This window comes from Paroedura picta, chromosome 4 (genome assembly GCF_049243985.1).
Source record: "Paroedura picta isolate Pp20150507F chromosome 4, Ppicta_v3.0, whole genome shotgun sequence".
Lineage (NCBI taxonomy): Eukaryota > Metazoa > Chordata > Lepidosauria > Squamata > Gekkonidae > Paroedura > Paroedura picta.
This window is the reverse complement of record NC_135372.1, coordinates 81785466-81802643: the sequence shown is the minus strand read 5'-3', so window position 1 is coordinate 81802643 and position 17178 is coordinate 81785466. Positions and strand designations below refer to the sequence as shown.

The 17178-nt window shown below is 41.1% G+C and overlaps 1 protein-coding gene across 3 annotated transcripts in view; it reads right to left on the bottom strand.

The window, feature by feature from the left end:
- TUT4 (terminal uridylyl transferase 4) overlaps positions 1 to 17178 on the bottom strand; it is a 53106-nt gene that overhangs the window by 26725 nt on the left and 9203 nt on the right. For 2 of the 3 annotated variants that reach the window (XM_077333735.1, XM_077333737.1), the window contains exons 2-9: positions 10656 to 11425; positions 9642 to 9805; positions 8919 to 9035; positions 7790 to 7967; positions 6388 to 6476; positions 3422 to 3473; positions 3155 to 3224; positions 1240 to 1366 (exon numbers count right to left, since the gene is read on the bottom strand). In XM_077333735.1, coding sequence (XP_077189850.1) covers positions 1240 to 1366; positions 3155 to 3224; positions 3422 to 3473; positions 6388 to 6476; positions 7790 to 7967; positions 8919 to 9035; positions 9642 to 9805; positions 10656 to 11220 — 1362 coding nt within the window. In that variant the 5' untranslated portion in view covers positions 11221 to 11425. The remainder of the gene's footprint in view (positions 1 to 1239; positions 1367 to 3154; positions 3225 to 3421; positions 3474 to 6387; positions 6477 to 7789; positions 7968 to 8918; positions 9036 to 9641; positions 9806 to 10655; positions 11426 to 17178) is intronic. The other variant, XM_077333736.1, reaches the window with a different exon arrangement.

The window sequence follows — 17178 nt, the reverse complement described above, 5'->3', positions numbered from 1 at the left end:
TTTTAAAAAGACAAAGAAAAAAACATTCCGATATTACAACCCTTCAGCTTTGCCAACAGTTTCCAGTCACTGGAGAAAGACCTGTATACATCTGAAATTATTTCAACAACCAATAACAAAATGACCAGTGACACCAAGCACGCAAAAAAAAAAAAAAAAAACCCAGAGTATAGCAAATGGAGCAGTAATGATCAATGGTTCTTAAATTAGGAGTCACAGTGTAAAACCACGTCATGGCTTTCTCAAATGTAGTCTGTGCAGCTCAAACGCCTAAGCTGACTAAGCATCCCTCTCCTTCCTCCCAGGTCCAATAAAACTAAAAAGGAGGACAGAGTTGTCACATTCCATCTTTCCCACAGAAACACTGTTCATTGCCGAGGGCTCAGATTCCTCTCAATCACCAGCAGTATGTGAGGTGTTAAGGGTACCTGATGCCTTCTGAGTTGGTATTGTTAGTGACAAGATCCAAGCCAAGCCCTAACCTGCATTTGACCACATGCCAGTAACATGGCTTGGAAAAACTTTTGTAGCTAAAAGATTTGCAGCAAAAAGGGACAAGTGATGAAAGAATGAATCAAGAGATTTCATTTTTCTGCATTTATCCCTTCCATTTGTCAATTATCATATCATATCATATGGCTATTTAGGAATCTCTAGCTCAATGATTTTTAATGGAAACCATACAGGGTCTACAATCTTAGGCAACATTCTACAAATCTTAGGCAACTACAAATCTTAGGCAACATTTTGAGAAGAAAATACTGTGCATGTAAGATTTTCAGCAGTTTCTCCCCCCCCCCCCCCTGCAATGGCTTCTAACAGCCAGCTGAGGAAGATTGAACCCACTCTGGTTAAGAAAAATGCTTGTGTGCCCAAGTGTTTCAGAACATATAGTGAACCTTCTCTGATTTTGATTTAAAAGTACTGTACTGAAGGCTGCTATGAAATCTCATCTGACTATCTAATGCATTTGTTCAGTTAGTGCAAGTATCTTTAATGGGGAAAGGGGACACAGAAGTCTCAACACAAAAGCATATGCTTCCCCTGAAACAGCAGCTCTGTACTCAGCCATCTGAATGTCATTTGATCCAATATGACAAATGCATAACTGTATATATAACTAAAGAGACTACTCTTCATATTGCCAGTACTATGAGCATACCCAGTGTAATGCTTCAAAGTATATTTACATATTAAGTGCACATTCAACAAACAAATTCATGTATTTTATAAACTTACTCTAGCCCAGTAGCGAAAAGCCAAAACCAAAGGAACAAGGACTGGCTCTAGTTTGCCGAGTGCAGCCAGCAGGTCGGTTGTAAGGCAGGCCACATCATTTCCAGCACTTACTTTACAAGTTAAACCACTGATGTTGAAAAAAAAATGTAAGAAAAGCTGTAAATCATATGATTGTTAACTAGTGAATAAAATTTGATAACACAACAAACCACACAATTCTTGTCATATAAAAGCAGTCTATGCTTTTCGGAATGATCACAGTAAAACCATGATAGCCACTCTGACCCATTATGCACAGTGGTGGCTACACCTGTGTATGAACAGGGAAAGATTTATCTCGCTAGACACACATTCTCAGCCCGGGTGGAAAGGTTCCACCGCATTTCGCAGCAGCAGTGGCGGGGGGTTACTTTCAAGAAGGTGGGATTGCACCACGACACAATCCCAGCCTTGTGGAAGTAAAAAACCCAGTGCGTTTGGCTCCTGAATGGGGTGTTTTCTGACCCTACCAGGACACCATGTGTGGGGGGAGGAGCCTGGAATAGCCCAACATGTGCACATGGGCCTGGCCCAACATAGCTGCCCATGGTGCCCACAGAAAAACAAAACAAAAAAAGGATGGTGGAAACATCTACAATCCCTTGCTGCAGAGCAATGGATACCCTAAAATGGGCCAGGGCTGGGCCAATGACATCATGCATAACCGGGGATTAGCACCACTGCCATGCATAGAATCATAGTTGGAAGGGACCTCATGGGTCGTCTAGTCCCCAACCCCCGGGCTGTGGACCGGTACTGGGCCGTAGAGCCCTTGGCTGTAGCAGGGGGAGGGAGGCAGGGGCGCTAGTAGGCAGTAGCTCCCTCCCCCTCCATGGTGCGGCGCTTGCTCTCAGGCCCCGATGCAGCGAGCACCCCGCTGCGGGGGGGGGGTGCGGGTGCCAGAGGGTGCAAATGCGCAGGTGCAGATCAGCTGCACCTGCGCATTTGCGCCTGCCTGCATGCTGGCGACTGCACCTCCTCCCCCCTGGTCCCTGGACCTCCCTCTCCCCCCCTCATGGTCCCTGGCCCAAAAAAGGTTGGGGACCACTGATCTAGTCCATGGGTTATCTAGCCGGCATATGCCAGCCTGGCATTTTCCCCCATATGGAATCAGTCTCTATGGGTGGATAAGTTTTTTCTCTGATTCTGTCCCTGCAATGACTATTTCCACACATAGAGAGACATATACATCAGGAGGCCTTTTAAATACAAACAAAGGATGATGTCATATTGTTATATCGACACATTGTTACATCAGTAAGTGCAGTAGGTCCTGCAAATTCCCTTTCATTTTCTTTAAAAAGTCTCTAGCCCCTTGTGTTGTGGCTATATGAGAGAAAAGGCATATCATTGCAAAGGAAAGTGCTAGACAGTTTAAAAAAATGAAAGCTGATAATTTGGAAAACCTGTTGCACTTACTGATGTAATGGTACAGCAATGTAACAATATGAAATTGCTGAAATTGCTGCCATGTGGAGACCATGCTACCACTTAATTGTATCAGCAGCTACACCACAAGCAATAGTGAAACCACACAAGCCATGAGAAAACCACTTTAACCTTTTTTTTTAACCTGAGCACAATCCAGCCAAACTACTGAGCACTTTCATGTTGTAGTGATTTCACTAAATATGCTTAAATTTTTCCCACTGAAATAAATGGGATTTAATATTGCTTCACTTTGGCTACATTATGCCTTTTGCAGGTTTGTAAGGCATCTGTGACAATATTTACTCTTTCCCCATCTGAGGTTTTGCTTTAGAGCTTTTTCCTCAAAGATCTACATTTTTCAATTTGCAAAGGTTTTTAAAATAATAAATTTAAGTTTAATTAATTTAAATTAATTTAGCATAATCACAACACAAATTTCACAAACCTTTTAACATCTTTACAAAAAACAACGGGAACTTTGGCATGGAAATCTGATTCCACATCAGAGTAAGAAGCTGAAGGAGAACAAAAAAGAATAAGAGTATATCAAGAAATAGAAGCGCCTTCCATAGATATCTCATTTTTTTACATATACAATCTAGGTAATATAACAGGTTAAAATTATCAGCTCCCAGCTATAAGCTCCCCTTTCTACTGCCATCATCAAACTATAAAGAATGTAAGTGAAAAATAAAGAAAAAAACAAACTTACCGCTGTTTTTTAAAATATCAAGCACCTGTATCAAAACATCTGGATGACTCATCTAAAAAAAATAAGAAAGAATGTATCTTACCCTCATTCTGTACTGTGAAAATTAACATGACAATCATATTTCAAAAGTCATAGGATCTAATTCAGGCCTGTTTGCTTGTGTAAAAGGCAGCCTATAGGGCCTCTACATGTCCAAAGAGATCCCAGTGTATTTGCTTCTGGAATATGAAGACAATTTCTCAGAGGTATGAAGTCCTAGCACACTATGGTACAACTATACTGAGTATGTACCTGCAAAGGCAGCTATGGTATTGAAATACATTCAGGGTTTCCAACTGGGACTGAGTATACCTGCTTGGTACCCTCATATGGACACACTGCTGTCTGGCTTGGGCAGGGTTTATCCCATGGCAGAATGTGTCCTGCAGCCATTACTGAAGTATCTGCAATTTACTACATCATATCTCAAGGCTTTACCAAACCTCAAGCCTGTACCTTCTAATGTTAATAATCTCTGTTCTCTTAAAAACTATCCATTCCTTTATCCAAACCAGACTACATGCATCAAAATACATCCTTAAATTTGGTAATGCCTGTCCTCCCCTCTTTTTCTTGTAATGGATTATAAATAAAATTTGAAATTATTAAAAAAATAAAATAAAATAAAATATCTCAAGGCTTTAAATGAGTTGGAATGGGCCAGGTTTACAGGCAAGATAAATTCCTGCATTTTACAGCTACATCCAGATTGTTGGACTAGGGGCAGATACTTGGTGCCTGTTAATCTGGCTCCTTCCAGAAATACCCAGAATGTGACATGATACATTACAATGGCATCCTGTAATTTTCCTCCCTTGCAACAGGTGTGATAAGAATAAAGTACAATTTGCAGGTAGCCTTTTTTTGAGATTTTATGTGCTGCCTCTCCAATGACTTGGCTGAGAGTTCAGAATAAAATAAAATAATAAAAATGACAACATCAGAATTATTAATATTAAAACAAACCATTGAAAACAACAAACAGGCCTAAGAATAACACACAAACTATGCATCACGGATGTAGCCAGAAATATAGGAGAACAGTTGCTGGTCTTAACCAAAGACCACGGAGACTTTGGTCAGAATCATAGCAGGCTATATCTCTCAGCTAAATATGCAAAACAGAGAATCCAGAAACCCAGACTATAATAGCCTTAGAACAAAGGAGTAACAGGAAAATATGGCCTCTAGGAGATTAGAAACAGTCTAACCTACATCAATGAATAGCATGTGCTAGGTCAAAGAGGGAGAAGTATCTCAGAAATAAGATGTTCAACTAAAAACAGAAGCGATATTGGATATTCTTGGTTATGATTTAAACCTGTAAAGACAGAAGCCTAAACTGATTATCAGCTCCTTCTTTGACTGGGCTCCTTGCCTTGTGAAACTTGGTAAAAATAATTGCTCTCCTTTAGCAATCTGTGTAAAATCAACAGATGGTATTACCATGTTCTTTTGAGTCAGTCAATGTGGAAAGTGTAAATAATTATGCTGTAATAAAAAGATAAGATGGAACCAAAGATTCTCTAACAGTATTACTGTCACTCAGAAGTCCATCCAATCTCTTTGTTCCACAAAACCTCTTTAGGACTATGGCAGACCTGCATGTTCCAACTGCTTTCTTGGGATTATCCTCTTCCCTTACTGCTGTTATTGCACACACTTATTGAACACCCAAATAAAAGGATGTTAATTCGATAGTAACCCCCAATTAGTTTCAATTTCGACAAGTGTTTACCTTCAAGTAATTATGCAACTTCTCCCCACCCCTTTCTTTATTGCACGATTTATATACCGGTCTTCTCAGTTACCTGTCTCGGTGTGGTTTACACAGTATAAAATTAAATAAAACAATTTCATCAATAAAACCATATTAAAAGTTGTATAAAAACAACAGTGTTGCAGTGATCCTGAATTTCTAAGGTCAGTTATAGCCTATTAGAAGGAGGATGGAGGGAAAATGCAGAGGGGGCAGGAGGGAGGCCCGGGATATGCTATAGATATTATCTAGCTGAATATCATTATGTGTAGCTGGCTTCAACTGTAGGCCCAGCAGAAGAGCTCTATCTTAGAGGCCGTTTGGAATTCAGAGAATTCCAACAGGACCCCGATCCTGCCCAGGAACTCATTCTACTAGGCAGGAGCCAAGGCTGAGAAAGCTCTGGTTGAGGCCAGCTATATTTCCTTGGGACCAGGGATCCTCAGTTAATTAGCATTGTTCGATTGACGAGCCCTCTGGGGAAAATATTCAGAGAAGTGGTCCCTCATATATGCAGGGCCCAGGCCACCCAAGGCCTTTTGGTATGACCTAGTCATACATTACAGTGTTGTTCTTGGGTATGTTTAAGTTTGCCAAGCAGCCATGCATTCAAATCTCCTTGCTGAAACTTAATTCTGGAATGCACTGGGCCTGATTTGAACTGATACTATAGACAAGAGGAAAGGGGGCTTAAGTATCTTCCATCCGGCACTGCTGTTCAACCAGAGATGCTGTGGCTATCCAGGAACATTTCAGTTTGGGAACATTGTGCAAGGAGGCTTAAGTTCCCTTTCCCCACATTACCAATCCAAACTGAACTCCAATGCCCCTGAGAGGTAAGTGACAAACAGGAACTCCCAGCAGATGACTGGTTAATTGTTATGTTAAATATTATGATTAAGGACATAGATTGTACTGGAATTAGGATGAAGTTTCAATATATTTACCCTCAAATTTTAGAAACTACAGATGAAGCTAAATTGCATAGCTGGTCAATTTTTTTTTAAGTACCATAATAACACTTTTAGTGGAACTTGCTGGGAATACTTGTATAATGTATTCTCAGGTCAAGAACATTGTTCCTATTACAGAAACCTAGTGGGGAAATCTGAGACACTAGACACCAAATATTTGTAATTCGTTTACATCACTTTTTTAAAAAACTTACCTTGGAGGGAAATTTTATATCAATATTTACATCACTGGTCTTAAAAGCAAATCTAGTTAGACAAGACCCATACATCCTCAATGAGCACTCTGAAAATAAAGAAAAGAGTCTGTAAGCTGACATACAGTTTTCATTACCCTTTTCAAAACTGATGCTATTATGGTTACAGTCCAAAATGTCAATGTATTAGCAAGGAACTTCCAAATTTTGGAGTATATCAAATTGCATTATTTTACCTTCCTGTTAGAAGGTATTTTAAGGTTTAAAAAAATCACAAATTGTGAACAATGTGTTAGTGAAAAACTATATAGGTTTTTCAGCAGTTCAGATTATTTATAATATACAACTGACAAGGGCACAAGCCTTTGTCTCTTTGTGATGTAATTACCACGTAGGATGGTGAAAGCTTTTGATACAGAGCCATTATATGTTCCTGAGACCAGTCCAAGAAAATACAGTCATATTTATCATCTCCAAGCAACTTAGCAACACATACACCCTAGGTTTATAGTCATGTATGATAAATGCACAATTATCCATTTGTGACACCAACATCCCTTGAAAAACACATGATAAAGAACTTCAACATTTCTACTCATAAGTAAAATCCACGAAAGACATTTGTTCTATACAAAGTCCCTCAGAGAGGTATTAATAACATGATTGAAAACAATGACTAAGAGAGCATGGTAACATTCAGTATTTGCCATTTATCTTTCTAGTACGCTTGTGATTTTCCCCACCAGTAATATCTTAAATATCACTATTTGACAATGTCATGACAAGAGGCAGGCTACACAATACACAATGAAAGCAGAATGATAAAGATTTTATCCACTAACAGCTTAGTTTCCATGAACAAAATGTTCATATATCCAAATGTAGCAAACAACTTTCTTATTTTATTGGGTAAAGAAATAATGTAAAATCTATCCTCTCAGTTGTAGCCTTGAACTGGAAGGGATCTACAAATGCAAGTGAGTTGTGCTATGTTCCTCCAATATGAGAAGCATAACATTTTCTTATTGAAGGGAAGAACTCTTAATATATTCAGAAGCAACCAACTCAGGCACAGTTGCAAAAGCATAGATCAGATTGGACTTCATATTCCTGAATGATTATAGTTAAACTAATGTTTCAAAATAAAACTAGATAATTGGACCTTTTAAACCCACCAAGACAACAGAGTCCAAAGAAACATCTTTTCAATGAATATCTCACAAATCGATGAGGCATGCTAAAACTAAGCTAACATCATCCTATCTTGTAGCCTTCCCAAATGGCATTTTGTGCACCATTTGAACACATGCAAGTCACACTGTATGAAGAGCCCAATTGTACTGGGGAGGGAATATGATAAAAAATGATTTGCTTCAAAGAACACTGATGAATCTACTGTTACCTGGTAAGGACTGCTGAATTATCTTCTCCATTTCATATACCATTTTTTGGCGGATCTGGAAATCATTATCAGATATGCCTTGTTCTTTTGCTGCCTCCATCAATGTAAAACTCAAGGCAGTTACTTGTGCAGGTGAAGGGGGAGGGAGAGCACGTAATTCATTCTCTTCTTGCTTTTCCTGAAGAATATTATGAGTGAAAAATGCAAGTGTTACTGTTATGTTTCAAAATGTATCTGATCTAATTTTTATTTATTTTATTATGACCTTAGAAGTCAAATGCTAACCAGGAGAATAAGCATGGAATATTCTGTTAACAGCAGCTAAATAACATATGAGGGTTTTTTCTCCTTTATTTGTAGGCACTTAGTTTGGGAGTAGCCAGAGACACAATCTCTTGGTCAATGTCTGTTTCTGTTATCTTTGTTTAAATTTTGTAATTTTTCATAAATTGCTTTGGGTGTCTTTGGGAGAAAACCAAGATAGAAATGTCCAAGTAAATACATAAAGAAATAACTTTTCAGGGGAGGGGAAGTTCATGAAAATGACATTAAACAGCAATGGATCCTCTCATGCTAGGCAGTAAAGATGTCTGAGAATCCTTGCATGGCTGTGAAAACTCCAGTCATCTCACAATACAATACCAGAATATGGTTTTGCATTTTTTCTCTTTCAAAGAAAATTATCCTGTAGAAGCACTGCAACATTCAGTCTTGTAACCTATTTTTGTCTCTCTCTATAAAACTTCCCAGAGATTCTCAATTAGACAGTATTGATACACCAATGACTCACAGATCAATTTCCTCCCTCCAATTTAGAAACAGCAGTGTTGTTTATGAACATGTCTCAGGAATCACAAAGCCTAGTATTTCAGTTATATGCAGAATTTTCCTAAAGGACACCTGCCCAACCCAATTAAAATTTTTATTTGTTTTCTAAGCTGCCCTGAGTTCCATAGATATATAAGAGGGAAGGCATGAACAACACTGGCATATTACAGTTCTGTTATTGTTTTAATCTTGATTTCAGCCAGATTTCATAGGCTGACCCATGATAATTTTACAAGTTAGATCATGTGCTCAAAAACACATTACTTATAAGAAACTCCAAACCTTATTCTAAGACACTTACCATGATATTCTTTTTATGGCGTTTTTCTTTAATATGTTTGTGAGCTCCCTGGATATTTTCAATGTGAACTAAGCACAGCTTGCATAGGTACTGGCAATTAGAATACTCAGGAGATCTCTGTGGTGAAAAAACATTTAAAATTTAGCAGATACTTATGTTGTGTTTTCCATGATGACTAAGGAAATAATTGTGAGCACATGCATAACAGGTTGAAAGTCAGGGAAGTATAATGGTTAGAGTATCAGAGACCCAGATTTCAATTTCCACTCTGCCATGGAAGCTTGGCTGGGTGACCCTGAATCAGTAACTCTTTCTCAGACTAATTACTTCACAAGATTGTGTGAGGAAAACATGGACGAAAGAAGAACGAGATAGGCTACTTTGGCTCCCCACTGGAAAGAAAGAAAGGAAAGAAAGACTACTTTGGCTGAAAGCTGGGTGGGGGCAGACAAAAGAAAGGGTGGTGGGTGAGGGGAGAAGCAAGAAAGGAAAGAGGATAGGATATGGAGCTGCCAGGAGAAGACAAAGAAGAATCAGTGTGGGGGAAGGAATTCAGGGGAAAATAATAGACCTCCCTCCAAACCCTTGCGAATTCTCTAACTAAATTCCAGTACTTCTATCACAACTTTATAGAAGTCCAGTAACTAGTTTAATTCTTCTTTAGAATTGTGCCAGAAGAGAACTATTCAGAAACAAAGCCAAGAAAACATATTCACTACTAACTTTTTCCAAGCGGATGATATAATCTCTTTGCAGTCGTTCTTCAGCTTGTTTCAAGCCTAGCTGCTGTTCTGCCATCAATGTAGATTCATCAATGACTGTGACACTTTCTAAATAATCACCCTCAGAATTAGTTTCTTTAGCAGAATCAGTATTCTTCATTTTACCTAGTGAGATGAGGGAAATGAAACTGATTAACATTTATTTCTAGACGAATTTAAACATAAAGTGAAACAAGCAAAATTATCATTATTATTTTATTATTTATTTTTATACTACCTTCCTGTGCAGGCTCAGGACAGTGTATACACAAATACTTTCATTTTTTAATACATAAGTATACCTAAGCACAGAAATGTGCAAAGATTGAAATACATACAGAGTTCCTGTTATCATTTTAAAAGTTTAATAATATTAGGGTTGCAGATGATGACATATACAGACATCCCTATTCTCTCCAGCCCAGGCTTCTAAGTTTCAAGTCTTCCCACCAAAGTTGTTGCTGTATTTGTTTATGTTATGTATTATGTATTAATTCGTTCCATGTATCCCCCATGTTGTATGTAAACCGCCCTGAGCCATATGGAAGAGCAGTATAGAAATCAAATGAATGAATGAATGAATAAAACTACTGCAGCAATATAGATGAGGAAGAATGGACTGTTCCACTCCAGACTGCCAATGGAGAAATCCCCTTTTGCAATAGCTCACTTAAAAACAACACTGCTTTAATTGAAATGGATAATTGAAACACCACAGAAAGACATTTTCCTCTTGCCTGCTGTGTTGGTTTTTTATTTGTAGACTTTTCTGAATACGTGAACTGAGATATTTCTTATAGCATTATTTGAGAATAGTAATAGGAGTCATAATTTGCACTAATATGCAGAGAAATAGTATTTTAATGGTCTTGCAGTTAGTTGAAACCTATAAAAACTAATATTGTTCCTATGCTTTTGCTAGTATATAACTGAGCATAGTTCAGACTTCATTTAAAAAGCTGAATTCAGTACTCACATGAGTCTTCAGACTTGTGCTCCTTTGGTTTCTGATCCAAAACTCTCTTTCCTGAGTCACTAGGCCAATTCATAATAATTTTGGATGTATCATCTCCTGAAGGATTTCCCAGTTCAGAAGTTTCTCTTTCTGCAGTTGCTGATATTTCACTGCTGGCATCATTCCCTAAAAGATGGGAGCTCAGGGAATTTTCATCCATGTGCTGATCTCTTGACTCAGGTTCCAGGTTTTCCTCTTCTGCTGGTAAATTTGGTAAACTTTTTGTTTTGCTGTATCTTTGATCCTGAGGGTCTAACCCCAAGTCTTTACATCCATCAATACCACTATTTGTCTTACATGATTTGTTTCCCCCTGACTTTTCAGTACAAACTTCATTTTGCTTATACTTTTTATTACTGTTTCCACTCAAAGCATTTTTAACGGCTTCTTTTATAGATTTGTCATTTTTGTTATGTTTAGAATTCTGATTGGTTGCAAGTCTGGTTGTTTTACTTTCCTCACAGACAATGTGGACAGCTATTCTTGATTCATGATTTCCACTTTTTGAGCTCTTGCCCTCTTCCATTATTGAAAAGACCCGCTTCACCTATCACTTGAAACCGCTTGAAATGTAATTTTGCTACAATTTGACAGTGCTAAATCCTCTGTTTAAGCAGGGAATCTGGCTGATTGTCTGAGAAGACAAAAACATCACATGTAGAAATGTCACAGTAGTATCAAACCATTTAGTTGATCATCATCCGCAGAACTGCAGTATCTTTAAGTTTCACCTGCAAGACAAAGGATCACTCTGTTCCATTATATTAGATATATGTTGGTACAGTAAATTTATACAGATATGGGAAGATAGGCTATCAAGGAACTCTACAGTCATTCAATATATAAGCTGTGGACAAGAAACACACATCTCAGATATCAGAGTACATGGCATAGACATAGATCCCTTAGCCCTAAAATTTAGAGGTGCCTATGCCACTTTAAGGTTGATTCAGCCTTCCATCCTTCCGAGGTCGGTAAAATGAGTACCCAGCTTGCTGGAGGGTAAACGGTAATGACTGGGGAAGGCACTGGCAAACCACCCTGTATTGAGTCTGCCATGAAAACGCTAGAGGGCATCACCCCAAGGGTCAGACATGATCCAGTGCTTGCACAGGGGATGCTTTTACCTTTACTATGCCGCTTTACTCTGCTCTGGTTTGGCCTCACTTGAAGTACTGTGTTTTTGGGCACCCCAGTTGAAGAGGGATGTAGACAAACTACATCCAGAGGAAGGCAACAAAGATGGTGAGGGGTTTGGACACTAAGACATATTAGGAAAGGTTGGGAAAGCTTGGTCTGTTTAGCCTGGAGAGGAGACAAGTAAGAGTTGTTCTCTCTTGCCCCAGAGGAACGGACCAGAACCAATTGGATGAAATTAATGCAAAAGAAATTCGGTCTAAACATCCAGAAGAAGTTCCTGACAGAAGTAGTCCTGGAAGCCTGGTACCTCTCAGAGGAGGTCCCATGGTTGGATACTTCAGCTGTCATGACTGAAAAAACAGACAAAAGACAAATGACCTCAGGAAAGGCAAGGCCAGAAGAATGAACAAAGTATGTTTTTTAAACAAAGGGGAAAGTACACAAAAAGGTACACATGTAAAAAGAGAAAAACAAAGTGCAACCAAAGGAGCTCCTTAAAGGGAAATCTCAAGAGCTCTCAGGCAGAGGCAGGAAAAAGACTAGGGTTGGGTTCTTCCTTCCCCCAGAGATAGAAAGTGTAATCAATTTCCTGCCTCCAGGGATTGTGCGAAGAAAAAACCCAAGAATATGAGAGTGTCTTCCTCCCCTGTGTGCCTGGTGTAGGATTCAGAGGAGAATTTGGCCATTAGGTTGATGTATAAATTACCTAATGCCTCAGCAGATGCCCTGCTGAACCTTTAAAGCTGGTAGCCGGGTGAGTCTTGCAGTTCCCCAAAGATGATTGTCCTGAGGGATTTCAATGTCCACATGGGAAAAAAAAACAGCTCCCAGCAGGTTTCATACCTAGTATCAACCATGGCACCACTGAGGCTCATCCAACTTGTTACTGGTCTTACATATCAAGCAGGCTACAGCCTGGACTTGATCTTTGAAGTGGATACATATTGGTCCGATACAGTCCACTAGGGTGCCATGGTCAGACCATGGTCAGTTAGTGGAAGTTTAGCACAGCTGTCTTTCCGAAGCCATCTATGATGCTGTCCACCGATGCTCTCTTTACTCTCATCCCAAGCTCTAAGGTACACCCAAGAGCTGCACAAACAAGAACTGAGATGGCTACAGCGAGTTTGGCAGAAAACATGCAAAGAAGCTGCAAGAACATCTTATAAGACATTTATGAATGCTTATGAGATAGCAGTAAAGACCACAAAAATAGAATATTTTGTGGCCTCTACTGCGTCTGCTAACGCATGCCCCCCGTTATTTCAAATGATTAATCATTAATGTCCTTAGTGGCAGGACAATCCAAAATATACAATTGGATGTCAACTCTGAGGCTTTTGCCACCTTTTTAATGGAGAAAATCTTGTCATTTTGCCACAATTTGCCTACCTAGGTTGATGCAGCTGTTTGGCCTGCCACATGTCCCCTGGAACCATGTCCCTCACAGTTAGTGAAAGTTGGCGGTGAAGAGATTCAGGTCCCTCTCCAGAAGATTATTAACTTGTCCCTGAGGTCAGGGACCTTCCTAGATAGACTAAAGGAGGCTGTGGTTAGGCCACTTTTGAAGAAAATATCGCTACATCCATCCAACCCAGCCAACTACCACCCAGTTTCACATTTGGCATTTCTGGGGAAGGTGGTCGCAGAACAGTGACAGTTTCCTGGAAGAAACATTGGCTCTTGATCCATTTCAATCCAGCTTTTGGCCTGGCCATGGGTTAGAGATGGCTCTGGTCACTTTCACAGATTATCTCTATGAGCAGTTGGATCTGGGTGAGTTGGCAGTACTGTTATTGCTAGGTCTGACAGCAGTGTTCAACATGGTGAACCATGGGCTATTATAGCATATTACCTAGCCAACGTGTCTTGTCAGCTGAAAATGGGTGGGGAGAGACTGTCACCTGTTATGCCTGAGAAAGTCTAACTCATTGAAACTGTTTCTGTTGCATTGCATGTGCTGCTTTTGTGTAGTCAAATTGCTAATGTTTACTTCAGAAGATGGAAGATGAGCCCCCAAGGTAAGGCTGGCATATCCTATTCCATCCATGGTTCCTCTATATATTTGTGAAACAGCCTGGGGGGGTGGGATGTGTCCGGCTGTCCAAGTTGGAATAGGGCCCTGCCCCTACACCTCCCGTCCTCCCTCCCTGGATGCTAGCCACATTCCTCTCAGACGCGCCAGAGACAGAGAGAAGACACACAGAGCCCTGCCAGACCAAACACGAGCCCACATTCCCTCCTATCGCTCCTGCTGCGATGGAGGCAGAGAGCGACAGAGAGACAGAGCCACCCCTGCTGCGACAGAGGAAAAGAGAGACAGAGAGCTCCCCCAAACTGCACACCAGCCCTTCTTCCCTCCTAAGAATAAGCCCTCATTACTTGCTAGGCCTCCTGCTGCGAGGCACACCAAGAGACACACAGCTAGAGGGACACACAGAGAGACCTGCACCGCCCGGTGTCCTCTGGGTCCTAGTGCCCATTACATTCCAGCTTGCAACGGGCTTTCTTGCTAGTAAATAGAATAATAAATAAATCACCCCAGAACTCCTCTTTTGAACTTTAAAAGGTATTATTGTCAACCATGCATGTTTTCAAAGCCATATAGACTTTCAGATCTTCTGTGTGTATTGATACCAAATTGCCTTTGTTTTTTATTTTTGCTTCCATTTGTTTGTTTACAGTATCTCATTCCATAGAATAGGGCAGAGGTGGCCAAACTGTGACTCTCCAGATGTCCGTGGACTATAATTCCCATGAGTCCCTGCCAGATGCCCTTTCTATAGGCATCTGAAAAGCCACATTTTGGTCACAGTTTGCTCAGGGCTCCTGAGCAAACTGGAATAAGGAAAAGTCAAAACACTGTCTCAAACCAATTTGTATGAGGGCTCATTCATACCTCTGAAGGAGTGTGAAAAGATATGAGACTCCTGGTCCTTGGCCTACACTCTCGGATAAACTTGCTCTCAGCAGCCATGCCAAAATTTTGCAGACATTTTCACAATGTAAATTTTCTGATATTACTATTGTACAAATCAGTGTTACATAAATTTTGGAAGCAATGCTTCTTCAAGAGTCTATGCCATAATCCAGACAGTTATAACTTGTTTATTTAACCAAAAATAGAATGGTGCATGCCCAACAGAAATCCTGCCTCACCAACCTTTTGGAGTTCTTTGAGAAAGTGAATAAGCATGTAGACAATGGTGACTTGGTAGACATAATATACCTGGACTTTTAAGAAAGTACTTCCCAAAGATTCCTGAGTAAATTTAGTAGTCATGGATTAAAAACTGTTTGGGACAGGAATCAAAGTATAGGAATCAAATGATAGTTCTCACAATGAGGGAAGTAAGCAGTGGGGTCTCACAAGGATTCGTATTGGGGCTGGTACTCTTTTATTCATAAACTAGATTTCAAGCCCATTTTAAACTGTTATAAAATGGGCGCTAGACAACTCCCCCCGAGAATGGAGAATGACGTTCTCTCGCCCTGCGGAGCACCCTCGCTGCAGCGAGGGGGCTCCGGAGGCCGAGAGAAGGCCGGCTCCCACCACCCCCACCCTCCCCAAACGGCAAACGGCGTTCTCCCGGCTTCTGGAGTGCCCTCGCTGCAGCGAGGGCGCTCCGGAGGCCGAGAGAAGCCCGGCTCCCACCACCCCCACCCTCCCCAAACGGCGAACGGCGTTCTCTCGGCTTCCGGAGCGCCCTCGCTGCAGCGAGGGCGCTTCAGAGGCGGAGAGAAGGCCGGCTCCCACCACCCCCACCCTCCCCAAACGAACGGCGAACGGCCCCCGAAGCTCTCCCCAGCCTTCTCTCCGCCGGCAGAGCGGCCTCGCGGCGTCATAGACGCCGCGAAGCCGCTCCGCCGGCGGAGAGAAGGCGGCCAGGCCCACCCGCCCAGGCCCATCTGCCCCCGAGGCTGTCCGAAGCCTTCTCCCAGCCGGCGGAGCGGCCTCGCGGCGTCTATGACACCTGTCGCTGTGCGGGTGAAGCAGGAAATGGGGAGCCGCGCTTCGCGTGGCTCCCCATTGCCTGCTTCGGGCGGGATGGACACTTGGAGGGGCCAATCAGGAGCCGCTTCGCGGCTCCTGATTGGCCCCTCCGAGTTTTTATCCCGGACCAGTCCCGCCCTAACTCCTCCCCACTACCCCTTAGTCTTTTATACAGTCCGTGGCGCCCGTGGCGCCACGGGCTGTGTACAGATGATCTGGAAATAGGACTGAGTAGTGTAGTAGCCGGGTTTGCAGTGGATACAAAATTATTCAGGACGGTGAAAACTAAGGCTGATTGTGAAGAGCTCCAAGATGATTTCCACAAACTGGATGAGTGGGTAACAAAGTGGCATATGAAGTTCAATGTTGGGAAGCGTATGCGCACTGGGACAAAAACTCACAAAAGAATAATAGGAGCTGAACTTGGTGAGAATGAGAGGGGAAAAGATCCTGGGGTTGTAGTGGATAGCTCAATGAATTTGTCAACCCAGTGTGCTGAAGTGGTGAACAAGGCAAACTCTGTTAGGGGTTACTAGGAAAGGAGCTGCAAATAAAATGGTCAATATTGTAATACCCCTCTATAGTTCTGTAGCAGCCTTTCTAATCATTTTTAACATTGAGAAACCTCTGAAACATTCTTCAGCCTTTGAGAAACACCCAGAAGTGCTGCATTTGTAGAGAATATGGTTGGTAAGCATAGTTGCATACATGCCCACCTGGGGCCCCTCCCCTTCCCATCACTGACCATTTTGGGAGGGGGTCCACATGATCATATATAGTCATATCACCTGATAAATGTTTAACAAATTTTTAAAATACACACAGAATTAATCAATTCCCACCCATTCAGGAAATTCTTGCAGGGCCGTCAAGAAACCTCAGGGTTTCATGAAACCCTGATTGAGAAAGCCTGCTCTACTGTGTAGACATCATAGAGGTGTATAAAAATATGCATAGGGTGGAAGCAACTGAGAAGGAGAAATTTCTTCCCCTCTAGAACTTGAAGGCATCTAATGAAACTGAAAGGCAATCGTTTCTCGATGGAGAAAAGGAAATACACAGAGAGTATAAAAGGGAGATAGATTCAAGGTTATAATTTAAAGTTGTCAAATAGTATTATTCTGTTCAAGGCCAAGGTTCTATCCTGAGTGTTCATCCTCATGTGAAAATCACTTTTGTTTTACACATGAGGATGCACTCTCAGGATGGTTCTTGACAACTTTGATTTTTAATTGGGAGCACCACATCTGGAATTATTTTATGTTGTTGGGAACCTCACATTTTATGATTCTTGTTGTAATACTGTATCATATGTGTGCACAGAATATTATTTGACCACCAATGAAGACT